Source organism: Malus domestica, chromosome 08 (assembly GCF_042453785.1).
Source record: "Malus domestica chromosome 08, GDT2T_hap1".
NCBI lineage: Eukaryota > Viridiplantae > Streptophyta > Magnoliopsida > Rosales > Rosaceae > Malus > Malus domestica.
The window spans coordinates 3,860,301-3,887,899 of NC_091668.1; the positions used below are offsets into that span (position 1 = coordinate 3,860,301).

General features: G+C 40.4%; 5 protein-coding genes across 19 annotated transcripts; 2 read left to right on the plus strand and 3 right to left on the minus strand.

Annotated features, from left to right (window-relative positions):
* The first annotated feature begins 264 nt into the window (after positions 1–264).
* Positions 265–3,698, plus strand: LOC103440560 (protein TIC 55, chloroplastic-like). The gene is made up of 3 exons (XM_008379260.4): positions 265–1,172; positions 2,168–2,270; positions 2,436–3,698. Exons 1-3 carry the CDS (start codon positions 676–678, stop codon positions 3,555–3,557), a joined length of 1,722 nt encoding a protein of 573 aa, XP_008377482.3. The 5' UTR covers positions 265–675; the 3' UTR covers positions 3,558–3,698.
* A 4-nt stretch (positions 3,699–3,702) lies between these two features.
* LOC103440559 (dynamin-related protein 3A-like) lies at positions 3,703–11,679 on the minus strand. Of its 8 annotated transcripts, none has more exons than XM_070827181.1 (20): positions 11,049–11,679; positions 10,691–10,973; positions 10,588–10,616; positions 10,406–10,507; positions 10,142–10,210; positions 9,988–10,047; positions 9,728–9,841; positions 9,340–9,388; positions 8,474–8,583; positions 8,151–8,243; positions 7,945–8,037; positions 7,704–7,841; positions 6,524–6,610; positions 5,885–5,935; positions 5,175–5,217; positions 4,903–5,027; positions 4,645–4,788; positions 4,498–4,550; positions 4,235–4,334; positions 3,703–4,129 (listed from the first exon to the last, which is right to left on the minus strand). In XM_070827181.1, exons 1-20 carry the CDS (start codon positions 11,424–11,426, stop codon positions 3,953–3,955), a joined length of 2,298 nt encoding a protein of 765 aa, XP_070683282.1. In that variant the 5' UTR covers positions 11,427–11,679; the 3' UTR covers positions 3,703–3,952. The 8 variants fall into 8 exon arrangements, with proteins under 8 accessions (XP_070683282.1, XP_070683281.1, XP_070683277.1 ...); XM_070827180.1 differs by having other exon boundaries at positions 5,858–5,935; XM_070827176.1 differs by having other exon boundaries at positions 5,133–5,217; positions 5,702–5,935.
* Positions 11,680–12,520: 841 nt separating this feature from the next.
* LOC103440561 (zinc finger CCCH domain-containing protein 22) lies at positions 12,521–15,218 on the minus strand. The gene is made up of 4 exons (XM_008379261.4): positions 15,024–15,218; positions 14,294–14,611; positions 13,973–14,033; positions 12,521–13,711 (listed from the first exon to the last, which is right to left on the minus strand). The coding sequence occupies exons 1-4, from the start codon at positions 15,147–15,149 to the stop codon at positions 12,711–12,713; spliced, it is 1,506 nt and encodes a 501-aa protein (XP_008377483.3). The 5' UTR covers positions 15,150–15,218; the 3' UTR covers positions 12,521–12,710.
* Positions 15,219–16,108: 890 nt separating this feature from the next.
* LOC103440564 (uncharacterized) lies at positions 16,109–24,789 on the plus strand. 8 transcript variants are annotated; one of them, XR_003775240.2, is made up of 6 exons: positions 16,109–16,453; positions 16,531–16,656; positions 23,457–23,496; positions 23,824–23,911; positions 24,086–24,185; positions 24,289–24,789. XR_003775240.2 is itself a non-coding variant. In XM_029106729.2 (5 exons), the coding sequence occupies exons 1-4, from the start codon at positions 16,229–16,231 to the stop codon at positions 23,886–23,888; spliced, it is 456 nt and encodes a 151-aa protein (XP_028962562.1). In that variant the 5' UTR covers positions 16,109–16,228; the 3' UTR covers positions 23,889–23,911; positions 24,086–24,789. The 8 variants fall into 8 exon arrangements, 3 of the variants coding, with proteins under 3 accessions (XP_028962562.1, XP_028962563.1, XP_028962564.1); XR_003775242.2 differs by having other exon boundaries at positions 24,321–24,789; XR_003775241.2 differs by having other exon boundaries at positions 24,094–24,185.
* Positions 24,207–26,001, minus strand: LOC103440563 (protein PHOTOSYSTEM I ASSEMBLY 2, chloroplastic). The gene is made up of 3 exons (XM_008379263.4): positions 25,672–26,001; positions 24,545–24,694; positions 24,207–24,420 (listed from the first exon to the last, which is right to left on the minus strand). Exons 1-3 carry the CDS (start codon positions 25,897–25,899, stop codon positions 24,343–24,345), a joined length of 456 nt encoding a protein of 151 aa, XP_008377485.3. The 5' UTR covers positions 25,900–26,001; the 3' UTR covers positions 24,207–24,342.
* Between the last annotated feature and the right edge of the window lie 1,598 nt (positions 26,002–27,599).

The window sequence follows — 27,599 nt, forward strand, 5'->3', positions numbered from 1 at the left end:
AACTAGGGTAATAGTTTAGGGCGTCAAACGACAATTTTTTTTTCTTTATGATTATAAATTTACAATGAGTTACTTTTACATCCGTGTGATTTGAAATTACAAAGTAATGGTACTCGACCATGTCAAGGAGAAAAGTAGCCTTTAAAAGTATATGAGTCGCAATGTTCGGTTTTCTGTTTATCACACAAGGAAAAAAATCAGCAACATTCACAAAAGCATGAGACTCATGCATTGGGGTCTCATTGATTTCAAGTAATTCCCTCTCATTGTGAAAGCTGCATGAAACTCCCTACAATTTTGTCTCTTTCAACATCAATTAATCTCACTCAATGCGAAAGCTGCCTTAAACTCGGTCAGTCATACCCATTATCTTCATGAGAAGTTGGGTTTGTTTGTACTATTGCAATGAATGTTGAGTACCAAAAAGAGTACATATGTAAGAGAAACACATAAGCTAGCTAGCACTATTTCTTGTTGATTGACCACACTTCAAAGATTGTGTGGCTAACATAAGTGCAACAAGCAAATAAGCAACCCCCAACCCGATTTCACTCTCTCGCTCCTCCCTTCTCTCTATCTCTCTCTCTCTCTCTCTCTCTCTCTCTCTCTCTCTCTAGAGTCACATATTTACATGGCTTTATTTCCTCCTTAGATTTCCCTCTTCCTTTTCTTTCAATGTCATCATCTTCCTCCTCCTTTGCTTCCTCCCCAATTGAATCAAACATGGCTTTATTCCACCCCTTTTTCTCCCATTCCACCTCCCTCCACCTCCACCAAACCCCCAAGCAATCACAGCCGCTCAAACTCCTCTTATCTCTCTCCCCACCAACCCATCTCAGACCCTTCATTCCTTCCAGAAAGATTAGCCTGAGCAGCATCAAGTGTGGTGCAGTTGCAGACACCAAACCTCCTCCCCTGCCACTTGATGGAGATCAGGCGCCCGCAGCGGAGGAGGATCACAAGGTCATGGTGGGTCCAACCAGCGAGGCGGAGAGGAGGGGAGAGAGGGTCGTGGCGGATTACGATTGGACGGAGGAATGGTACCCGCTGTACCTCACACAGGACATTCCAAACGATGCTCCTCTGGGTCTCACAGTGTTTGATAGGCAGCTCGTCCTGTACAGGGACGGCAATGGAGAGCTCCAGTGCTACCAAGATCGTTGCCCCCACAGGTAACATTGTCTGTTGGTTCTAGATTCTTATATATAAGCATGCAAATTAATTTTAGGGTTTTTTTTTTTAACTTCAATCCTTAAAAAAGATTGAAATTTAAAATAAATCTCGTGATTATATATTGATTATAATTCATTGATGTGTTCTTAATTCAAAATAATTAATGTACATTTTATTTAATGTCTCCTATTAAATATTTAAATTTATTAATATACAAATTTTAATTTATTAATTTTATTTAACATTCTTCAAACTTGAAAGACTCAATTAATGTATCAAAATGTTAGTATTGAAATGTATTATATTGAACTAATGTATTTAAATGTTAGTACCGAAATGTATGCACCGAAATATATTATATTAAATTAATGTACCTAAATGTGTGTACCAAAATGTATGCACCAAAATGTATTATATTGAATTAATGTACCTAAATATTTATATCGAAATGTATGTAACGAAATGTGTGTAGCTGAATATATGCACCGAAATCGATTATAATGAATTTAATGTACCTAAATGAAGAAGACAAAGTACATCATAATATATTGTATAACAAAAATTAATTTATAAATGTTTACAATAAAATATATTAGGATAAATGAAATGAAAATGAAAATGAAAATCAAATCAAATTAATACATTAAAAATTAGGAAGAAAAACAGAAATAATTCAAAATTCAAAATATAATTAATAAATGAGGTTATTAATGTATCAAGGGCCTAAAATTAGATTTTAATCTTACTCATGGTTTTAATTTAAAAGTCATCTTTGCCAAGGATTAAAATGAAGTTTGCTGTTTGAGTCTCAAGTGACTAATTTAGAGTCGAAAACAATCATTAGTGTCGCATTAACTTACTAATTGGTTAACGCTCATAGTTTGTGCATGTTTATTTCGTAACCTTTTTTTCTTAATGTATGAAAGTTGTTAGCGTCGTATTAACTTGCTAACTAGTCATGACTCGTGACTCATGACAATCCTCTCTTAGCTAGGTTGGCGAAACTATCGGAAGGGCAGCTGATTGATGGAAGGTTGGAATGTTTGTATCATGGTTGGCAATTCGAAGGCCAAGGAAAATGCGTAAAGATTCCTCAGGTTTGCGGCTGTCTCTCGAGCTAATTACGCATTGTTAAGTGAGAAATTCAAAATGCATGGCAATTCGTGATTGATTTGAGATACTGTCACAGGCATACAGTGACAGACTCTTTAATCAATGTCGGTTTATGATGTCGAGTGTGTGTTTATGTTTTTGTATTACAGCTTCCGGCTGATGCCAAAATTCCGAAATCAGCTTGTGTGAAAACATACGAGGTGAAGGACTCACAGGGGGTTGTGTGGGTTTGGATGTCTCACAAGACACCACCAAACCCGGCCAAGATTCCGTGGTTTGAGAACTTCGCCCGGCCAGGGTTTCAAGACACGTCGACGACTCATGAGCTGCCTTACGATCACTCCATACTTTTGGAGAATCTCATGGATCCTGCCCATGTACCGATCTCACACGACAGGACGGATTGGAGTGCGAAAAGGGAAGATGCTCAACCACTGTTCTTTGAGGTCACTGAACGAACTGATCGAGGATTCGCAGGCTGGTGGGGCAAGACAACTGATCCGTCGGGGAAAAGCTTCTTGAGGTTTGAGGCACCATGTTCTCTCCAAAACAACAGAGAAATCGTTGATGAAAAAACTGGGGAAAAACACTACTTTTCGGGTCTCTTTCTCTGTAGACCAACTGGACAAGGGAAGTCCATGCTCATTGTGAGGTTTGGTGGAACGAAAAGGTCCCCAATCGCGAAATTGTTTCCAAAATGGTACTTTCATCAGAATGCCGGCAAGGTTTTCGAGCAAGATATGGGATTTCTATCGTCGCAGAACGAGATACTCATGAAAGAAAAAGTACCAACCAAAGAGCTGTACCTGAACCTGAAATCTTCAGACACTTGGGTTGCTGAGTACAGGAAATGGATGGACAAAGTAGGGCATGGAATGCCTTACCATTTCGGACACAGCACAATCTCGTTGCCCAAAGAGCCTGCTGTGGTGGAACACGCACCTGCCGGACTTGTAGCCGGGGTTTCTGCATCTCTGCCGGCAAAGGGGGGCATCGGATCGATGCACGCTCCAAACTTGGCCAACAGGTATTTCCGGCATGTGGTTCACTGCAAAATCTGCAGAGATGTTGTCAAAGCTTTCCAAGCATGGCAAAAGGCACTCACTGCTGTTGCTGTTGCATTCGCTGCATTGGCAATTCTCGTCTCCGGAAGGCAGTGGAAGGCCATTCTATTAGTCTCGGCAGCGATCAGCTCAGCTGGGGTTTATGCGTGCTCGTACGCTGTGGCATTGAACACGACAAACTTCATAAGGACGCATAGGAGATTGTGAGCCATGGATTCCATGCCAAGAAGACGATTTGAAATTATAAATCTGTACTTTTTATACGTTTGGATTCTCTTTGGTAAGCTTAAGATCCCGCATTTGTTGTGGCTTTCTCAAAAAATTATTATAGCCGAGTGGCCTAACTCACATCTGCGTTATCAGATAGTTTCATTATCTTGTGTACCTCGCTTGCAAACGAAACTCTCGCAGCAGCGATCGTTATAGATGGTACAATTGAAGGTTAGGGAAATACATCAAAACTCCCTACACACACTCTTTAATCATCTTACATATGCCAAAAAAAGGATACAGGAGAAGGACGCTGTAGGTAAGCGCCAAATGAACCGGTATATGATATCAAGCCATGCAGACAATGCATGCTTTTCCCATCGAAATGATCTTCAAGCTGTGGTGTCGGTCGTGTATGGCATGGAAAACGAATGGTGCGTAAACTGGATTATCTCAGATGTTTTGTGCAGATCGGGCAAAGTACTCGGAATCCTTGGCAGTCCAACCGAAAAATCAGTGCCCAAACTTGAAGTTTGGGATGAAACATCAAATTCGACCTTCTCGAGTGTCTGGAAGAAACAAACAATTCAAGTTTACTCATTGGACAAGAAAACCAACAGGACCTTCTAAATAATGACATTTAGAAGTTTAAACCGTCAAAAGTTTAAAACTACCTGAAGAGACTGCTTGAAAACCTCGAACAACTTTTCGTTACGTTTTCTTTTTGAAACAAGTTCATCGTGCTCCTTCAACAGTTCATCAAACATGTTCTCTCTGCATAATTAGTGGAAGAAAATCACCCTCGAAGTTTTCAATCAACAATATGCAGCAAAACCAACAGAAACACAATCATGCGGGAGATAGAGTAATTCACAGAAGTCCTGCCAGTAATGGCCGGAATAAGGACCGTAAATTCCTCCTTTTCAACAAGACATACCTGTACAGTTTTTGAATAAATGCTGTCTGAAGGTTCTGTTTTGTAGAATTGACCTATGCCACAGTAAGAATGAAACATATCAATGTATTTCAACAGTAACCGTAATATAAATATTAACACAGTGAAAAAGGAGGAAAATAGGCATACCAGAAAGTGCATTATAGCTTTTGGAACTAGGTCTTGCATGTTCTTTCTGACAATGTCATAATAGGATTGCAAGAGTAATTTGGTTATAATAATTTCCGCTGCCTCATTGTCTGTCGTTTCAGTTGGCCTTAAGATGGACGGTGGCTGAAATCAGCAGGGACAAAGGGAAAAGCAAAGGGATCACATTTAAATCCTCAAATGAAAAAGCAGATAATAAATTAGAATGAAGAAATAAAATTCTGTAAACTACAGATTTACCTCTCTCAAATTGATTGTAGAGGGCATTGACTCCGAATGACTTTGTTCACCAAAACGTCTGCCAGACTGTACAGCTGATGTCCTACTCCCAAATATAGACGGAATACCCCAAGTCCTTGTAGAACCTGTTAACAAAATTCATTGGTCTTAGCAATGGCAGATTAATGGATAGATGTGCCATCATATATGCACAAGAAACATGTTAACAGAATAAAGCAGTTTCAATATACCAAAGGCAGCAGTATGCTTGGAAATAGTAGACATGAGTTTACCAGAAGATACTGGATTCTCGTTATTCAGCTGAGGACGACTTCCCTGCCAAACACCAAGACTATATTAGATTGAAGGCATCTATGGAAGAAGAAAGATAAGCCAAAAGCAGCAAGGCCCTCCAAACTAGTTAATCCACAAATCTAATTTTACCCCATTTACTTGGATTCACAAAAGTGTTTTTAGGCTTTTAGCCAACTGAAAAGCTGATTTAAAAGGAAAACAGTGCTCCAAATTACAGTTTTCTTCACAAACAATCCAAATCTGATATTTCAGGTAGAGAATGAACTAGTTAGAGCCTATTTTTCATGCTAAAAAAAAAAAAAAAGACGAGCAGATTTTGTTCTTCATTCTAGCACTATGGGTGGCTCCAGCGTTTGTCTCTACAAGGTTCAACAACCCCAGTCTTCCACTATCACGCTTCTACCATTAGCTAGGTTAATGGAACCCCATAAAAAGAAGAAATAGCTAGGCTAATGGAAGATCATAACAATTCAGGTGATATGGGCCCCAAAGAGTAAGCAAGGACCTCCAATTTCTTAAGGGCCTTTCTTCTATGGTTCTGGGGGGTTGTTCTCCCCTTTCTGTTTTCAACTCTGCCATCCTTTTGTCTTTCCTTTCTCTTTTTGTTTGGACTACCCAGTTTCCGTCTTGTAATATTGTCAACTAAAAATGAAAGGCATACTTGGTAAGGTAAAATTCCATTCATAACTGTCTTAGCCTGAACAGTTCGAGATGTCTGGCCTTCAACATCCGTAACACCCTGAAACATATAAGAACAACTTTGAGGTATAACCGATAATTGACAAACCCTTTTACATGAGATCTAATGATGATTGGGTCGAATAATAGTGCAAAGATAATAAGGAATAAAATACGTTACCCTAAAAAAAAAAAGGAATATAGCATGCAACCACTCTAAATTTATTGATATGAACTTGATGATAGAGATCAAACAAAAAGTTCTCTTGATAAGAATGAAGAGCCAAATCTCAATAACTTTTTCCTTTCTCAAAATAAGAACGAAAAACACACTAAACAGAGATCTCTGTATACTATCAATAAAAAATAAAGCCACCACTGTATAGTTTGCCTTTCTGATCTTTCAGATCATATCAAAACTGAGATTTCATATTCATAATTGACTTCGGTTAATATGACAGGACTTTTGTTATAAAAATAAAACATAGGACTGTTAGATTAAAGAAACTAAAAGTTCATGACAACATATTTGTTATGAATCCAACACACGATCAGGACTGCTTCATCGTGTCTATTAGTAAAGCAGTAACTGTTTAAGCTATTTTATTTACATTATTATCATCCATTTCACCAATGTTGTAGAAGATACCTTTTGTGCTTTCAACTGCTGCATAGCAAGCTCAGAAGCTTTCTTCCCACCTATAAAACGTGGATGCGAAGTGTTTATATAATCCACCTGAATGGAAGAAAGTTGGGCAATCAGCATTTGAGTAAATGTGAAAGAAATAAAACCATAGCATGTAATTCTGAGCAATCTCTTAAAAGAAAACATATATTGTCAGTGAAGAGATCAGTGCCGAGCACAATTTTTTGTGACATGACCAACAGATCTAAGAATTGATCACTTTTGTGGAGCCAAAAATAATCGAGAAAAATATGGAGGTGACACGTGGATTCTAGGGTGAAAAGGATAAAATTACCCTCAAAGAATACCGGAACTCCTACGCACGAGCAGTGGACAATCATGACTCAATCAAGGTCAAAAGTGCTCAAAATAGGTAATTATTCAAAACCTATCTCATCCATCCTCATCAAATCTTCTCCACAAGGTAACCCCCAAATCATTCCTTTCAAATTATATTAATTAGCTAATTAATTGATTTATTACTCAATTAATTTATTAATTGGCTAACAAATTATGAATCACACCCAAAAAACCATCCAAGTGGCCGGTCCCCATCCTCCCAAAGGGGCCGGCCATACCCCTATAAATTCTACCTCATTTTCTCCAAAACTCAATTCCAATTCTCTTGCAAAACTCTCTAAATTCTCCAAACACTTTTCCCTCAAAATTCTAACTTTGGCATCGGAGGTTTTTCTGCCAAAGCCCGCCCCCCCCCCCCCGCCTTCATTGTGGGCGAGTGAGGCTCTTGGCCTTGACCTAAGGTGTTATTTGTTTTGTATGTGCAATTTTGTCCAAGAAGAAGAAGACATAAATTTGCATCCACAACTTTCATTTCAAGAGTGTCAACAAACCATTGGTAGTAAGAGCCACCCAAAAACTAAATAAAGGGTTGGCAAGAAATATAGGATATCATACACTACAGAGTTGAAAATTTACTGTATTACCAAAATGTTAAAATCACCTTTTTTTTTTTAAAGGGTTGAGTGTTTTACCAGTTACTATTGTCAACTCAGTGTGATTAGATTTTATATTCCGCTATTTTAACATTATTTTGAGAGTGCATGAAATCATTTTAACAAATGCTGTACATAATTTTTAGTGAATAAACTTTAGTCTTAATTTTTCTAGGTTGACAAAGAGCTACCTCCATCTCAATAAGATTTTCTATCATTCTCAGAGCAGGCTTTGCCCCTTCCCGCAAAAAGTTTACCACGATTTCATCCAGACACTTTCTCAATACTGGAAACCTTTGCAACTCAATTACCTCGCAAGCGCGGCTTATCTGCAGGGAAAATTTTATCTTACTGATTATATTTACACCTCAGGATTCATGGACACGCTATAAGAATTCCATAAGCACCACAGGTGCATAAATCATATCTCACCTTCACAAGTTCATCATAAACAAAATGAAGACACTGACAGCTTGGGTCTAGCAACCGAGCAATTTGTCTTCTTACTAAAAATTCAAATGGGACCTAAAGATAATTCAAAAACATATCAGGCACTGTGTAGAACCAAAGGCATGGGCGTCTACCTTTATGCTAGGGAAAAATGCAAAACTACAGCATGTAATCATCATTAAACTCACCTCAGGCACAAATAAAGCATTTTTTGCACCAGAAGCGTTTTGAATAGCTGTTCGAATATCATCATCAGTTAGATCGTCGCAGGGATCCACACCCTACAATTCGTGAGAGTTAGTAGCCAATCTGATGGTACATGTCTCACAGTGGAACATTAGTTCTACAACTCGGTGCCTTGATTACATATATAACACTACATAGTTTTCTTCAAGACAACCTTCAAGGTATGCTGACATCAAACAAATAAGCAGAAGACAGCAACTGACAACGTAGTAGTCTATGGCTTTAGATTAAAACTTACAAAAAGAAAGAAAGCAAGAATTTGTACCTCCAAGCTTTTTACAAAAATTGACTGGAGAATGTAGTGGATCCTAGCACCTCCTGATAATTCTTTGGTTGACATCTCCTGACTTTTTCCCTCCAACATGGCAGCAAAAGCTGTCCATTGGTGAAACAGAGAGAGAAGAAACATTAACATCATCAGTGAAAACAGCTAAAACGAAAATAACAACAAACAAGGTAGTACTTGAACAGCATGCTCTATTAGCATAAATGCCCTAAAAACAAGTTGCTTAAAATCATAAAAAACCATGATTACACAAATTAAAGAAGACTAGAAGACTTTAGAGAAAGGCTTTCACTTTACGTTAATTTCAGTTGGGCCACATGGTTAAGTCCATGTGACATCATTGGTATTCTCCACAAACGTATAGTTTCTCGGGTCCAGTAAAGTTCATATGATAAGGTACGTGTACTAACTTAGTCTGTGAGAAAAAATTAGAGAAATTAAATTTACTGTATTACTATATCTCACTTGTGCAAATTGTTGTGCATAACTCGTGCTGATCCTCAGCGTCTCTTAATAAAACAAAAAGAAAAGATGGGGTGGATTTCCTTCCAGCTCTACTGCACCCTAATCCCATTGCAGGAATTTCTTTTCACTATCACATGCTTCACCACCAGTCACAGAAACACCTCATAGCCTTCACTACTAAATCCTCTCCGAGAGGTTGGCTAAGGTAATACAGTACTCTCTCCCTTTGACAAATATAGATCCAATTCTTGGGAAAAAAATGCTAACAGAATCAAGAAAGATATATTAAGTGATACTTTGAGGTATATCATCCATGATTCCAAGGCATGCAGGCAAGTGAAAGATTGACATTTAACAAATAACAGAAATAGAAATCTCACCTTCGCAATATTTTGTTAAAATGTTCAACAAAACCACTCCCTGCGCCATCTGGTTCAGGACAAGTGACAAAAAATTGTTACAAACAGCTAAAAAGTGAAGAGTGTACCATCTATGCCAATAACCAGAGAATAGTTTTTGAATGTGAATGCATGTGTCTATGCACTTCGCTATGTGTTCCATCAATACTAGCAAAATATCTGTATAGACTGGTCATGAATATAAATAAAAAAGGAAGAGGACAAGGGGACAAGGGGACTGGACTTGGACCTAGTGTTTGGATGCGAATGCAACACTTCAACCATTTAGGAATCAGTAGTTTTCTAACTCTCTGCATGCATTAAATGCAGTAGATAATACCAGCCCCTGATAAGTTGTTTTGCAACTTACTTTAGATTCTAAAGGTTGCCCATATGCCTGCAGTTCTTTGGAAACAGAAACCATTTGAGAATTCAACCGAGCCTTCAAATCAGGGAGAACCCTTTTGATATGCTGCTCCAGAATCTAACACAGAAAACCAACCATGACAACAGTGCAAAAACAAAGAGAGTACAACTTAATATAAAACAAAAACAATACATAAGCACCTAAGAATTTCATTTCCCTTTAGTATAACTTTGTTATGACTTTGGTTCATAGTTCATACCGACCTGATTCAGGTTCCTTGCTAACTGGGGCATGCCGCAACGATCCGAGAGGTTACTATACACCTTTAACATGTGTGGCATACAATAAATGTTAAGTGCCAAGACAAACAATTATCATTATTTTCACAATATAATGTACAAAGAAAGCAAACAGTACAGGGTGCTCATTGAAGAATTTCTCCTCGTATGCAAGTGCAGCAGCAATCCCACGGTTTTTATTGATGTCCTGTGACACAAGAATAACACTTAAGTAATAGAGCTTGAACCTTGCACCTGCATTTTCTTCTATAACAATAACATTTTAGCAATGTACTAAATAAAACAAACGTATGCTACAATACACACACACACACACAACACACACACACACATATATATATATAGATACATGTATATATAACTTTAGCGGAACAATTCATACCTCCTGGCTACGATTCACAACACCAACATAACCAAGCTTTAGCGGAATAACTTTCCCAAGCAAAAAGTTACAGGCATCGGTGCCCCTGTCCATTATATCAAGCTACAGATAGAACAACATTGTCATATTGTACAACAACTGAGGCGTTTAATAAACCGGAGTCTAACACGTGAACCACAAACCTTGGTGATCACACCGATTGTGCGGAAACCTGTTAATAAATTTATGTCAGTACATTATGCATTGGATGTAAAAGTCGAATTCAGAAGTAAAATGTGCAGGTACCATTCGGGTCGGCTTCTCTAGCCATCTGAAGCGCATCGGAGGTTGCCAAATCGGAATTCGCAGGACTAACAGCCAAAATAATACAGTTTTGCTGTGTAATATAGTCCATAATCATCTTCCTAATCATTGCTTCTATGTCTCTCGGTTGATCTCCCACCGGAACTTTCGTGATTCCGGGCAAATCAACCAGTGTCATATTAAGCACATTCGGAGAGGTAATCTTCAGCCGGATTTGCTTATCCGAAACCCCTTTGTTCAATCCGGCCTCCCTATCCGTCTCGGCCTGCGCCGACAAAACAATTATCAAAAAACAGTATAACTACTAGCAGCAATGCTGAAGAAGAAGCTCAATCCGTACCTGAATTTCGCGGCGGATTGCGGAGAAGTCGTAGAAGCGTTTTCCGGGCAAGTGGCGGAACTCTCCCCACTCGGTGTGCTCATCGCCGGGTTCTTCCGCGCGATACTCGAGCATCAGCACGAGCGGGCGGCGAGTGCAGATGTCACGGCCGCGCGGGAGGAAGTCCCGGCCGACCAGGGATTCGAGGACACTCGACTTCCCGCTGCTCTGGCTTCCCACGACCGCCACCTGAGGCAGCGAAATCTGCGGCTTGTCGCTGACCACCGGCGCCAGAATATCCTGGAGCTTGTTGATCATCGAAATTAGCGACGAGCCGATCGTCACTGAAGGTCTCGGACTGGTTGCCGAGGAGCCGACTTCCCTAGCTTCTTCTCCCATGGTGCGGTTTTAGAGAGAGAAAACTTACACTCTGATTACAGAGAGTGTGGTAGAGAGAGAAAGCAGAGTTACAGAGAGTAAGGTAGAGAGAGAAAGAAGAGAGAAGGGGGGGAGGGGGGGGGTTGAAGTTGGAGGTTTAAAGCGTGTACGACAGTTTAGCTGGTGGTTCTTGGAGGAGAAGGAAGCAGACCGGAGGTACTGATACTGTTTCTCAAAGAAAATGGTGGGACGCTTTTCTGTGTATTTTGGGTTTAGATGAGGGATGCGAGCCGTTGGATCTTAAGGTACACTGAGTCACGAGTCACCAATCCCACACAGGATCCTCTTACATTTTGAAAACTTTAACTAAAAATCTACGGTACTGTTCATTTTAACGAAAAATCACATTTTTACGCTAAAAAGTCAAGCTTAGTTTTTCTTTTTATTTTACTCTGGTTTGAAATGAAGTCCAAGCAAGGGAACCGGATCCCTTCCTCCTAATCCATCAAGTTCGGAAATCCGGATCATTGAAATTTGATCCAACGACTACAAATAAAAGCCCACTTTAAAAGTTATAATAATTTTTACCGTTTGATTAAATTTCAATGGTCCAAATCCCCAAACTTAATGGATTAGGAGGCAGGGGTGCATCCCTTTCCGAAGTCCAAGGGCAACCTAAGTGTTCTTTTTTGGTTTTTTACAAGTGATATAAAACGCTACTTGTGAAAAGTGTTTTCATATAACCAAAAGTTTTTTTTTTATTTTTTTTTATTTTTACTGATGTGTGTAAAATAATTAAAAGCACTTTTAGATGAAAAGCACTTTGAAATTTTTTTTTTTTTTTGCCGAAACACACTGATGAAAAGCTTTTCGAATGAACTGATAAACGACTTTTGAAATGATTGAAGGAGTTTTCGGATGGTCAAAGCACTTATGGTAATATTTGTCATAAAAGGTTAAAAACTTAAAAGTCATTTTAGGAAAGCCAATAGCATGTGCTTTTTTGAAAGTCCATGATACAAGCACTCACTTGCATAAGTGCCTTATAGAGAAACATTTTCTAAAAACCGGACTCGTTTGAGAAGTGCTTTTAAAATTGTTGAAAGCGCTTTCCATTTGACAAAACAAAACTAACGGCATTGAGATTTTAATAACAACATAGTTAATCTGGGGGGGAAAGGAGATCAATGTATGTACAACAATCCAAGGGGTCAAAACGCATCCTACACCTATGAAATTTTCGAAGTAAAATAAAGTTTAGCATACATTATACGCTTACAAATGATGCACAAGATAATACAAAGGCTAAAATTTAAGCCATCTCTTCTCTTTTTCCTTACTGACAACCGCATTCGACGCAGACGCTTGAGCGGCCTCTGCCTGTGCCAAAGCGTTGCGAGTCTCCGTCAATTTCCTCATCGCAGCATCATAAACCACCTTCTCATTTTTGTTTCTAATTGCCATTTCTTCAAGCTTCCCAACTCGCGCCTTCAAGTCCTTCACTTCATCATCGTAAGCAACCAAAGCCCGCCTATCAACTTTCTTTCCCTCCCCTGATCCATTGCTCTGCTGCTTCTTCGCTGATTTACCATTCAATGCTTCACCGTGCTTTGCAAGTTGGCTATTAATAAGACTAAAGACATCTGGTGTTGATTCCTCTTCTTCTTTTGCTGCTCTGGCCAGTGCTGCAAACTTCTTTTCACGCTTCCTCTTACCACCCCTGCTACGCTTCTTTCCTTGATTCTCTTTGCTCTGTTTACTATCTTCGCCTTCACGGGATTTGACAGCATGATCAAGAGATTGCTTTGGCGGAAGGACCTTCACGGAGATGGGATCTATAATTCCCTGGCCAGATGCACCTAGACCAGTTCCTTCAAGGTAACCCATGTTGGCCATCATCCTGGACGCTATGCCCCGGGTGTGGTTCTCCCACTTTGCAAATATGGCAGTTTCTGTCTGAATACCCCTCTGGAGGATTGTGCTTTCAAGAAATCCTAAACCCTGCGGGGTTCCATCTTCATAGTCACTAGAATCAGATTGGTCAGAGCTTGAATCACTTTCTTCTTCATCACTCATCTGAGCATGCTCGGACAATGTTATAGCATCCTCCCCAAGATCTGCAGAGCTTCCATCATCTCGGAATACAACTTTTCCAACCCCAAGTGCACCGTCCCATGATTCAAGTTCAGCTTCCCTCCACACACCAGTTTTACTATCTGATACTGCCCAAATATTAGACCCGACCAGTGACTGCTCCCATATTGTCGGGATATACTTTCTCAGTGAGGAAAGTGGGACATCAACTCCTGCATGCATAGGAAATGGGTGAGCATGGAGATTCTGAACTCGTTCCGAAAAGCATAAGCAGTTCTATGAAGCATAAAGGAAAAGGGTGCTTTATCTTCTGAAGCCCAGCTAGGTACGGCTACCAATCTAAAATATAGCCTGGCTATGAGCCTATGACCACCAATATTTCATACCACGCATTGTTCCAGAGGCTAATAACAATGCAAACATGGCATCAGTGGGACCATAGACAAGCTATCTGTCAATAGATAACAACATACCATGTGATAAGCGGCAGTTGGTACCAAATCGACATCGTTGTTGAAGAAAGAACTTGCAAATCTGCATTTTGATGGTTCAGCATTAGTATTTTTAAGTGGTTATATAGCCTTGGCTTATTGACTTTGAAGTGACACACCATCTCCACCAGGTTCAACCTTAAATCAAATGTGGGGCTTTATTTTTGTAACCTTGTTGCTTTGGTTAAAATTAAAGTTTATACTCACGGTAGCATGTCCTCTCCAAAATCATTAAGAAAAAAGCTATAGAAACGAAAAGGAAAAATTCACGAGATAAAAAGGGGACCAGCAAAATGTACGCACCATCGTATTCTCGGATGTAGGAGTGAGGAAAGAAATCTTTGCAGAATCCGAACCCTCCAATCCAATAACCTGACCATTATACCAACGTCCATCAGTGTGACGGAACCTACATTTCGACCCAACAGGGTAACTCGGGTCCTCCAGCGGCTCCGGCTCAACATCTGTTTCTGTTAGATCAATAGTCTCCACCTTAACACCCTCATCAACATGAGCAGAACCATCTAGCACTAAATCAGCTTCTCGTAATAACCGTGCCCGTTTCAGGTTCAGCAGCCCTTCCTCGGCATCTTTAATCGCCTGAACAATCTCCTCGTGAAGCTGCGAAAACATAACCCCCAATACATGGTTTTCAAAAACCAACCTAGATTTCGATTTCGATTAAATCACCTAAAAACTTATCTTCCTAGTACATTATTAACTTGCAGAGCTAAGAGCTCGATCATTCACATTTCAAAATTCATATCAATTAAGTTAATTTCAACTACAAAATCCTATCAATCTGATCCATATCAATTACAAGATAATTATTAACGGAATTTAGACAAATTTGGCAATAATATTGTACAAATTGAAGGCTTTACACGTTTATCACCAGCGCTCAGCTGGATTTTATCACAAAATCGTACTCCACCAAATGAATCGTAAAACCTAGCATTATCAACACTTTCTTTCGTGGATTTTCTCGGTAACCAAACAGAAAGTTTTGACTGTAAAGTAAGAGATGAGGTACCGCGAGAAGCTCGGTATTGCTGGGCTCAGAGGCTAGAGCGTCGTTAATGGTAGAGAGAGATTCTCTTTGCTCTTGCAATTGAAGCTCCAGTAGGTTCTCCAGAACCCTCTCTTCCTCGTCTGCCATGGCTGTTGTTCCGCACGCGCTAACTCTTTCTCCAACGGTGAAACTCGTGTCGGTATATAAACTGAAAAAGAACTCGGACTCCTCCAATGGGCCAACTGTACATATATTTGGAATTAAGCCCAAGTAGAGTATTTTTGCACCCCTTGGGGCCCATTGAGCCCAACTATCTCGTACGCGTTCGACAACTCACAAGAGACGCGAGAGAGGTTCTCGAGTAGGAAACCAGATTGGGGTTGATGAGAGGGAAGACGAGGTCAAAGTGGGGGTGGAGAGATTTTTCGGTGTGCAGGGAATACCGCCTAGTACACCAATTGTAATAATACAAATGGTTAAGTTAAAAAATTTACAAAGAAATTCTCAACCAAGTGTATTATGATACTTGATGTACAGGGCTAAAATTTCTCCTAAGGGTGGTGTATGTGATGTCTTTGTGTATGGAGTCCGCGCAAACACGTAGTATGAATGCCGAACTTCAAAATTTCTCGTAATACTAGTAGAGCTCGTTTGGATGCCTTTTTAAAATGACTGAAAACACTTTTAGATAAAATGTTTTTGAGTTCCAAAAGCACTTTAAGTGTTTTCTGCAAGAAGCACCAGTTATGTGTTTTTTCCATGAAGCACTTTAAGTGCTTTTCCAGGATTTACTTGCATTTTTACTAAGGTTTGCTTCCAAAAACATTTTCACCATAATTGCTTTCAGTTATTTTAAAAGTACATCCAAACGAGCTAGTAAGCTTATATGTGGGTCCCACCTCAATTAGAAAGTCGTCCACCTTCTCCCTAACCTCAAATTCAACACCCCATAAAGTGATATATGTTTGTAATGAGTTTGATACTTCGTGGCTTAAAACCGTTCATTGTTTGATACAAAAAAAATAGTACACAAGCTTAAATTGGGCCTAATGTACAGTTATTTTGTAATGGGCCATAATGAGGTGAAATTGGGCCCTTTTCTCCGAGAAATTAAAAAGTCGAACCCGCGAAGCAAGTTCAGAGTCGGTTGGCGCGGGTAAACTGGTTTCCCATTACTACACAGTGAGCAGAAAACCCTAGGAGAGAGAAGGTGAAGCTCTGAGAAAATGGGACAGGTAAACGAGCATCACGAAGCGACTGACGGCTTGGTGAAGCTGCTGACGAAGGCGAACCACGATCTGACGGTGGTTCAGCACCGGCTCGAGAGGGAGTTCCAGCAAATCTACCCGGATAATGCGAACCCGATGAAGCTGGTTTCGAGGATAAAGAAGATTCAAGAAGAATTGTCGACTTTGGAAGATCAGTGCCGCGAACTTCTTTCCGCCAAACAGGTAATTTTCAAATTTTTTTAGATAAAATTGGGAAAATTTAGTTTTTAATTTTGATTTTTGGGTTTTGGGTTTTGAAGGATTTGATTGATAAGGCTAGGACGACTCTGGTTGGGAACAGAAACCAATTGCAGCGGATGGAGGCATCGATGGGAGTTTTCGCCGACGCTGATTCGGATGATTCTGCTTTTGCTAACTTCAACCAGGTTAATTTCTTTTGGGTACATTTCATTTTCATAAATGAAAATATTGGAGCTAGCACATATAGATTGATAGTTAGAGTGGATCGAAATTTCGTGAATCGGTCATTACACTGTACGTGATTTCTATGCCAGAATGCTGGTGAATGCTGTATCTATTAAAATCCTGTGAAATCCAAATCGACTACACCCCCCTTAATTTCCAAGAAATCGAAGCTGAGGATACGGTTTTTTTCCCATTGCAATGGTAATAGAATTGTGGATTGTTGTAATCTGTGATTACAGTATTTGTGTTGTTTGCTGTTGTTGGCAATACCTACGTGAACGGTTGTCTAGTTTTCCAGATGGTGTTTCAAGTGTTTGCACCATTTCCAGCAAGCAACCAAGATTAATCTATGGCTCCTCAATGTTTCTAATTATATGCCCGTGCAAAGATATTCTGCGGGTAGCTTTGTAGCGGAACTATGCCTGAACTATAGGGGTATTAAGCTAATGAGTCATACAATGAAGCTCTGGGAGAGAGTCATTGAGCATAGATTGAGGCAAGAGACACGGGTTTCGGACAACCAATTCGGGTTCATGCCAGGGCGCTCAACCATGGAGGCAATCTATCTCTTACGAAGATTGATGGAAAGATATAGAGATGGGAAAAAGGATTTACACATGGTCTTTATAGATTTGGAAAAAGCGTATGATAGGGTCCCAAGAGACATTCTTTGGAGGATTTTAGAGAAGAAAGGAGTACGAGTAGCATATATCCAAGCTATAAAGGATATGTATGAAGGAGCAAAGACCGCCGTAAGAACTCATGAAGGACAAACCGAAAGCTTTCCCATAACTGTAGGATTACATCAAGGCTCATCCTTAAGTCCTTACCTTTTTGCGTTGGTAATGGATGAGTTAACAGGACATATTCAAGATGATATTCCTTGGTGTATGCTTTTCGCAGACGATATAGTGTTGATAGATGAAACTCAGGAAGGGGTAAATGCAAAGCTTAACCTTTGGAGAGAAGTGTTGGAATCTAAAGGTCTTCGCCTCAGCCGATCAAAGACAGAATATATGGAGTGCAAGTTCAGTGCAAATAGAGGCCAAAACGAGTTAGGGGTGAGGATCGGAGATCAAGAAATACCAAAGAGCGACCGTTTTCGTTACCTAGGATCTATCTTGCAAAAGAACGGAGAATTAGATGGAGATCTCAACCATAGAATACAAGCTGGATGGATGAAGTGGAAGAGTGCATCCGGCGTGTTGTGTGACCGCCGTATGCCACTGAAGCTCAAGGGAAAATTTTATAGGACGGCAATAAGGCCGGCAATGCTGTATGGCACAGAATGTTGGGCGGTGAAACATCAACACGTACACAAAATGGGGGTAGCGGAGATGAGGATGCTTCGTTGGATGTGTGGGCACACGAGAAAGGATAAGATTAGGAATGAGGATATCCGGGGTAAAGTAGGAGTAGCCGAAATTGAAGGAAAGATGAGAGAAAATCGGTTACGGTGGTTTGGACATGTGCAAAGAAGGCCTACTGACGCTCCGATTAGAAGATGCGACTATGGGACAGAGGTTCAGGGCCGAAGGGGTAGAGGAAGACCTAGGAAAACTTTGGAAGAGACTCTAAGAAAAGACTTAGAGTACTTGGATCTAACGAAGGACATGACACAGGATCGAGCACAATGGCGTTCTAAGATTCATATAGCCGATCCCACTCAGTGACTTGGATTTTCCAAGTCTCCAACCAAGAAGTTTTCCTCACTCGGGAAATTAAGGGAACACTACCCCAACCTACATGCTCCACTCAGAAAGCTTCAACATACAAGCTTCAACAAAAGAAAATTCAAAGAACTTAGCGAAGAAGGCTTTGGTGTATTTAACACAATACGTTGAAATGAAGGAAAGCTTATTTATTGATATCCCCGATAAGCTACAAATATGTACATATACATGAGTCAAAATAAACACACAAGAGGGAGCCTTCACAAAGGTTGCTTAGGAGAAGTCTCAGCAGTCGGTAGAGCCCCAGAAAGAGAAGGCACCGGAGGGGGATCATTTGGAGCCTCAGTACTGGACAGAACCCTAGAAGGAGGAGGCATCAGAGGTTGATCATTTGGAGCTTCATTACGCGGTACAGCCCCAGAAGACGAAGGCAATAAATGCCTTTGGAACAAACCCACAAATCTCTGATGATCAAGTAAAACCTGACCATCAGTTTCCTTCATCTGGTCAAGCTTCCTCTTCATGTTTGTAGCATAGTCATGTGCGAGCCGGTGCAACTGTTTATTCTCATGCTTGAGCCCTCTAATCTCCTGTTTGAGACTCATCACTTCAGCCGCCAATGATTCAACTTGGCGGGTTCGAGCAAATAGGCGTTGTGCCATATTAGACACAGAACATGCACACTGAACACTGAGAGCCAGCGAATCCTTAACAGCTAACTCATCAGACCGTTTGGAAAGTAGTCTGTTATCTTTGGGAGTGAGAAGGTTCCTGGCCACCACCGCAGCGGTCATATCATTCTTCATCACGGAATCCCCAACGGTAAGAGGACCAGTTGGGGAGACGAAGGATGGGCGCCATATGTTGTCTGGAGAAGGCGGGGCTGCCTCTTCAACAAGGTTCAAGTCAAAACGACGGTCGGAGGGGCCAGACATTTTCAAAGGTGTTGAAGAGAGAAGAGGTCGGACAAATCAAGATCTTAGAAGTGCAAGAATGAAGCTTCTACTAGTGGAGATTCAAGTGTGCTTTGGAACTTAATGCCAGCCCCTATAAAAATCTGCACTCGACGGAGCTTCAGAAATCAAAGAGGCGCCTGCTCAGAAATCGAAGAGGCGTTTGCTTTCTCAAAAGTTGGGCTGCTTAGAGATCACGAGGGTTGATCTCAGAAATCGAAGAGCCGTTTGCTTTCTCAAAAGTTGGGCTGCTCAAAGACCACGAAGGCCGATCTCAGAAATCGAAGAGGCGCTCGCTTTCTCAAAAGCTGGGCTCCCTAGAGACCACGAGGGCCGATCTCAGAAATCGAAGAGGCACCTACTTTTCCAGCCTTGTCAGCACCTGTCACACGCACACTCAGCTTTGCGGAAATTATGGGCATTCTGTCAAAGACTTCTGGGGAAGTAGAAAACACATGAATCTTACTGTTCAATCACCCACTTCCCACACGCAACAATAGCTCATGGGTACCACAGATAACTTTGCCAAAGTTCTCTGCCAAAGTTGAGCACGTGAAGCTTGCAGCTCCCACTACATCGCTCTGACCAAGAAGGGTAAAAGAATAGCAAAGAAACAGCACTAACAAAGTTTAGACCCATAAATTTTGAAGGTCTAGCTACCATATTATTACCCACAAGGGTAAAGGAACAGTACCACTGTTGGATAATTGGAAAGTCCATGTATGTCAACCTCTGTGCTTCGTGGCAAGGTAGACTAGCAAACATGCCCAACCTTTACTCACATTCGAGAAAACACTCCCAATAAGATTGCTTGCTCCAAAATCGAAGAGGTACCGTCCTCCGAATCTAAAGAGCCAGACTCCCAACATGACTACTTTCTTAAAAATCGAAGAGAGGGTAAAGGAACAGTACCATTGCTGGATAATTGGAAAGTCCCTGTGTGTCAACCTATGTGCTTCGTGGCAAGGTAGACTAGCAAACATGCCCAACCTTTACTCACATTCGAGAAAACACTCCTAACAAGATTGCTTGCTCCAAAATCGAAGAGGCACCGCCCTCCGAATCTCGAGAGCCACTCTCCCAACATGATTACTTTCTCAAAAATCGAAGAGACACTGCTCCCCGAATCTCGAGAGCCAGACCCCCAGCATGATTGCTTTCTCAAAAATCGGTGAGGCACCGTTCTCCGAATCAATCGAAGAGGCGCTCGCTTTCTCAAAAGCTGGGCTGCTCAGAGACCACGAGGGCCGATCTCAGAAATCAAAGAGGCACCTACTTTTCTAGCCTTGTCAGCACCTGTCACACGCACACTCAGCTTTGCAGAAATTATGGGCATTCTGTCGAAGACTTCTGGTGAAGTAGAAAGCACATGAATCTTACTGTTCAATCACCCACTTCCCACACGCAACAATAACTCATGGGTACCATAGATCACTTTGCCAAAGTTCTCTGCCAAAGTTGAGCACGTGAAGCTTGCAGCTCCCACTACATCGCTCTGACCAAGAAAGGTAAAAGAATAGCAAAGAAACAGCACTAACAAAGTTTAGACACATAAATTTTGAAGGTCTAGCTACCATATTATTACCCACAAGGGTAAAGGAACAGTACCACTGCTGGATAATTGGAAAGTCCCTGTGTGTCAACCTCTGTGCTTCGTGGCAAGGTAGACTAGCAAACATGCCCAACCTTTACTCACATTCGAGAAAACAGTCCCAACAAGATTGCTTGCTCCAAAATCGAAGAGGCACCGTCCTCCGAATCTCGAGAGCCAGACTCCCAACATGACTACTTTCTCAAAATCGAAGAGAGGGTAAAGGAACAGTACCATTGCTGGATAATTGGAAAGTCCCTATGTGTCAACCTTTGTGCTTCGTGGCAAGGTAGACTAGCAAACATGTCCAACCTTTACTCACATTCGAGACAACACTCCCAACAAGATTGCTTGCTCCAAAATCGAAGAGGCACTGCCCTCCGAATCTCGAGAGCCAGACTCCCAACATGATTACTTCCTCAAAAATCGAAGAGACACTGCTCTCCGAATCTCGAGAGTCAGACCCCCAACATGATTGCTTTCTCAAAAATCGAAGAGGCATCGTTCTCCGAATCTCGAGAGCCGGATACCACAGACCACTTTTTCAAAGTGCTCTGACAGAGTTAAAACATGTGAAACTAGCAGCTCCCACTACCGTGCTATGACCAAGCAGGGTAAAGGAATAGCATTACTACTTGTTGTTAGGGAGACTCCTATATATGTCGACCTCCATCCCCAACGGAAAGGCAGACCTGCAAAAATGCTCAACCCTTCATCATATCTGAGAGGGCACTCCCAACAAAGCCTTTCGAAATATTCAGCTTTCTTTCCCCCCGATAATACCTCTGCAAACAAGCTATACTAGAGCAAGAATATCTCATATCATCAGGGTTAAAAGCAAGAGTATCCCATATCATGCTTTTTCCCTGTTTTTTCTTTTGGCCTTGTTTTTACCTGCAAGACAAGGAGAAAGAGAACAATCAGTCAGCACTTGGAATCAAGCTTCCAGCCAGGAACTGACTGCCTGGAACCCCTTACCTGATTACTTACCTGGCATTGCTCTCGAGTACTCATCTTCAACATCTTATGTTTCCAGGGAAGATTCCGCATCTGCTTGAGGAACAGATAGGGCAAGTGCGAAGGATACAAGGAAGCATGTGGAGACAAGCGTAACAGCACACGTGCCGATACATCCATTACTCTGTCAAAAGCAAAAGTATCCCATATCAGCAGGGTGGAACGTACTCTAGATTTGATGGACTTGTTTTGACCCTCAAATTCTTCAGTCGGCCTTATACTCTGGAGGAAACCAGAAAACCCTCCAGCTCAGTTCAAGAATAAGCCTGTGGAAAGTTACTTCTTCAAAAGCAAAAGTATCTCATATCATCTCTTCTCATTTTTCTTCTCTTTATCCTTCATGCTGCTGCAAGATGGGGAGAAGGTGAACAATCAGTCGGAGCTCTGATTGCTTACCTTGTCTGTCACCTCTTTCAGCAGACCCCCTAGCTCGGCGACTTGGGGGACTCCTACTACATGGTTTGTATCGCGCTTGACCAAGCCTGAAACTACAAGTAAGCTTCAAGTGAAATTGATACATTACCTTGTGCATCTCCACCAGTTAAAGATACCACCCCTGGATGGAGGAAGAGTACTTCCAGAGAAGATGCCACATCTACCTATGAGACAGATAAGGCAAGTCAAGACGACACCACACTCCGATACTTAGAAGTTTCGTGATTACGAGATCATTCTCCCACAATATTTCCTAATGTCATTTGTACTAAATCATTCACTCGTACTCACTAAAGGAGAGCTTGAACCTATGTACTTGTGTAAACCCTTCACAATTAATGAGAACTCTTCTATTCCGTGGACGTAGCCAATCTGGGTGAACCACGTACATCTTGTGTTTGCTTTCCTATCTCTATCCATTTATATACTTATCCACACTAATGACCAGAGCAATCTAGCGAAGATCACAAAAAGCGACCGTTTTCGTTACCTATGATCTATCTTGCAAGAGAACGGAGAATTAGATGGAGATCTCAACCATAGAATACGAGCTGGATGGAAAGAGTGCATCCGGCGTGTTGTGTGACCGTCGTAGGCCACTGAAGCTCAAGGGAAAATTTTATAGGACGGCAATAAGGCCAGCGATGTTGTATGGCAGAGAATGTTGGGTGGTGAAGCATCAACACGTACACAAAATGGGTGTAGCGGAGATGAGGATGCTTCGTGGGATGTGTGGGCACACGAGAAAGGATAAGATTGGGAATGAGGATATCCGAGGTACAGTAGGAGTAGCCGAAATTGTAGGAAAGATGAGAGAAAATCGGCTCTGGTGATTTGGACATGTGCAAAGAAGGCCGACTGACGCTCCGGTTCGAAGATGTGACTACGGGACAGAGGTTCAGGGCCGAAGGGGTAGAGGAAGACCTAGGAAAACTTTGGAAGAGACTCTAAGAAAAGACTTAGAGTACTTGGATCTAACGGAGGACATGACACAAAACCGAGCGCAATGGCGTTCTAGGATTCATATAGCCGACCCCACTTAGTGGGAAAAGGCTTTGTTGTTGTTGTTGTTGTATTGATCTCTTATGCAGGTCATTGATGAGTGGACGGTTCAAGTCAGATCAAAAACAGGTAACCTCTTACCATTAACGCTGTAATTACTGTTGGGAGGAAATTGATGATGCCGCAGGTGTAAATATCAGTACTTTGTCAGTAATTAGGGACGGTGTATCAAAATTGGTCCTATTTGTTTCTGTAGAATAAGGAACAGAAGGAATTCTCCACAGCGTGTTCAACTTTTTCATTAACTATGGATTTGTCAATGTTGGTAGTTGCCTTGCTCTTGCAGTGAAACATTGTTTTTGGAGAGATGCAAAAATTCGAGAAATGAATGCCTTTAGTTGATATAGAGTTGTATAGAGTTTTAGAACGGATCTTGATAAAACGTTGTTGGTGCAGGGGATGAGAACCGGGATTCTGATTCGGAGGATATCAACCAGTTACTCTTTTCGGCTATAGTCTAAAGCAACTGCTCTTCTTCAGTGAGGTTATTTGTTCATGTCTATATCTGATTACATTTGCATTGAACTTACATTTTATTGGAAGTATAGAAAAGAACTTGTTTTCATTTCTTTCGAAAATACCATCTCGAAATCAATCTGTTCCGGATGTGTTCTCTTGTACATGAGAAGATTTTGCGTTAATACCTGATGTTGCGTAGGTGATCAGTATTATACACAGAATCGATGAGGACATGCAAAACTTCGTGCAACTGATGGAGGCAATGACAATTTTACATTCTGGAAACTAAGATGAACAAGGTAAACTGGTAAAGGGTGATGTTTAAAAGAATATGTAACTTTCATAACTTGAATGAAGAAGAATTGTTACAACATGAATAAGATGTTACTACAATTTGTATAGCGGCTTTGACGGTTGAAGCTTTCCAAGAGCAGGGATCTCTTTCAAGCAAAGCTGCTACTTGGAAACAGGAGGCTGTCCTAACCACTTGGCACGAAAGCCTGTTCCTTTACAGTCGGAACATCGCATTGATCCCTGGAGAAACACGAGATAGCCGGGTTTTTGTTATACACTATTTATAGCAGAAAATGCAAATGCAGATCGGAAATTGAAGACGATGGCAAGAATCACCAACAGGCTCCGTGAAGATTTTACTCACCTTACCGGTACAAATAACACAACTTGTACTTTTCGAAGAGACCTGGCAGAGCATGTTATCGCCGAGAATAAAGAAGCCTGTTCCGGCACACCATTTGCATTCGATATGACCATTTGAGTTGCAAGAAGAACAAGCAATAGGCCTTGGTTGCTGCAAGTAGCGAAAACATCGAAGATTTAGACAACAATCAATGAATTTGACATTGTGTGGGTGACTTTGAATGTTCCAAGGATGTCGAACTCTAATCTGCGCGCATCAACCCTTCACAATGCAATCTTCAAAATTCACTAACCACATAATACCTCTAATTGGATTAGTACTCCTGTCACCTGTGGTGATAAGGTAATCGAAAGATGGCCAATTAGGATTTAAACCCGTGGTGAAGTTTGCTAGCATTTAAGCTGAAAATAGGTAGTTGGAAGATAGCCAATTATGATTTAAACTCGTGGTGAAGTCTGCTAGGATTTAAGCTGAAAATTGAAAGTTCCATCAATTTGTTGTTAATTTTTAGCGCATGAGTCTTACATGTAAGGCTAAAAAGATGAAGTTAGCCTCATGTGATAACAATTAACTGGATAGGTCACGTAACAATTAACGGAGAGTTGATGGAACTTTTAATTTTGGATCTAAATCTTAACGAACTTCCCCACAAAGGTATAAAAATGTTTTTACCATAGGAACTATCTTTCGACTACTTTATGACAACGAGAACTAATAATCCACTTAGGCCTACCAGATAAACATCCATCTTTCCATACAGTCCCATGCAAGCAACAAGTATTTCGGTTATAATTTGCGACAGTACCTTCTCGTAAACCAAACCAAATTCTACCCATATATTATCCATCCGTTGCACCAAAAACCGCTAAAATTCAACTTAAATGATCTCCGCACTCGCTTTTTTTTTCTCTTTTTTCCTAATCATTGAATTGAGTAAATCAAACGAGAATTGAACTATAAAACAAAGGAAAAAGTGCATAACCTACATTTCATCAAGATTCAATCCAAAATTTTCACTCCATTAGGGTTTTGGGTGAGACCATAAAATATCATATTCTAAACAAAAACCAAAGACAATCAATCAGATTCGAATTACCATAGAGATTAACTCGGTTAATAAGAATTACCTTAGAGATTAACCATGCTTTTTCCATGCGATTAGCGAAATTAGATGAACCTTCATACGAATCCACAGCTGAAGCTCGCACGCCGCAAACCCTTCGGAGGGCCCTCGTGCTTGTACCGTAAGGTACAACAGCCCCGGCACGATTTAGAGCTCCCGATGACGATAGAAAACCGTCGTTTGGAATCGGTCTGGCCAAAATCGACGGCCTGCAGGACACAGAGGTCGCCATTTTACTCGTCTTCTTCTTCAAAAGTTCGGGAATCTAGAGAGAGAATTTTGATTTTGTTTTTGTTTTTGTTTTTGTTTACGTGGAGGTGTTTTTAATCGTTTTCTTGTGGACCAAAACCAACCAAAATTTTCCCTCCTTTTTTTGATGAAAACAAGGTGTCCAGCCCACTTTCTTGAATTGGTCTGTGGACTTTGAACCCGGATTTAAAATGGGTCGTAATCAAATTTACGATTTCGAGCTAGATTTGATTACGGCACATGTATTTACTTAATATATAAATTATTTAACAATATATATTCAACAAATATATGTATCGTAGTCAGTCTCATGTATATTTTTTTTCTTTTTTCAAATCGTGCTGCGATTATTTGTTTTCAGTATCAAATATTATCGATATATTAATTAATGTGTTTTTATTGTTTATATAGGAGATAATTGTACTGTGAAACTGTCATAATCTTAACTCATTAACATGTTATCTTTTCAATTGTTATATCAATAGTTTCTTTATTAATCTCAATCTTCTTCTTTCTGATAGTAATTATATTAATTATCTAACTACAAAGTGATTAAGAGCGTTTGCTATTGCGTCGAATATCATTTGTATGAAAGGATCAATAACACTTGTATGAAAGGAATGAGGGTTTTCTTGAATAAATATTTAAACTTGGATTATATTTTTCCATTTTTTTTCTTGTGGCTTCAAAGTTGTTGCTAGCCAATAAACAAAACAAATTAATTATGTGTGTATCTGCAAACACAATAATATGTTTTACTTATTTTCTGTGCCGTTTTTTGGGAACTATTTCATGCGTACGTTGAGAAGGAATATGATTCGCGTTCCCTTGTCTAATCAAACAAAATTATCAATATAATTTGGAATCAAACCTTACGAATTGTGTTGTTGGCCTAATTTAAAACTTTAGACGACACATATTGGTATCTATCTCTCTTTGTGATGTCATTGACATTGAAGATTAAGATGGAGAAGTACCAAGAAAATGCTTATAATGTGCATCCTGTGTAAGAGGATATGCTAAAAGTCCTTAAATGCTATGTGTGTATATATATATGGATGGATATGTGACACCATTTGTCTACACAATTTTTAATGCACGTCTTTTGTTGGACCCGTTTTGTAATGTATTACAACTATCAGAACGGTCTATCTTTTAGGTATTTTCTAAAAAATTATGTCTACCAAAAATCACCAAATCTGAAACCATACAACTGTTGGATTAGTAAGGGTTGATGGTTTCCTTGTAGAGCCGTATTCGTCCATTTCTTCACTAGTAATGAATGTTTTTATGGTTTTGGATTTGTCTAATTTTACAAGGATGATGTATGAATGATGTTCTAAAATATAGACGATTCAAATCATTAAAATATTTTACAAAGTAGGCTCAACATAAACATGCGTCAAAAGTTGTGTAAAACAAGTCATCCCACCTACTGAAATTACAAAGACCACATCCTTTGTAAAGCTAATTGATATTTAGGATGCAAATGGTGGTAAGCAATTTTCAAGACTTTGACATCAATGTAGTTTCATTGTCATAGCAAGAGATAAGTCTAACCTACTGTGTCTACTTTCCTCCTTGGCTCCAACCTCCCTTTTATTTATTTCCTTTCTTTTGTGCGTATGCGTGTTTGATTGAATATTCCAAACCAGCGGTCCGAACATAAGGCAATCCAGGCAA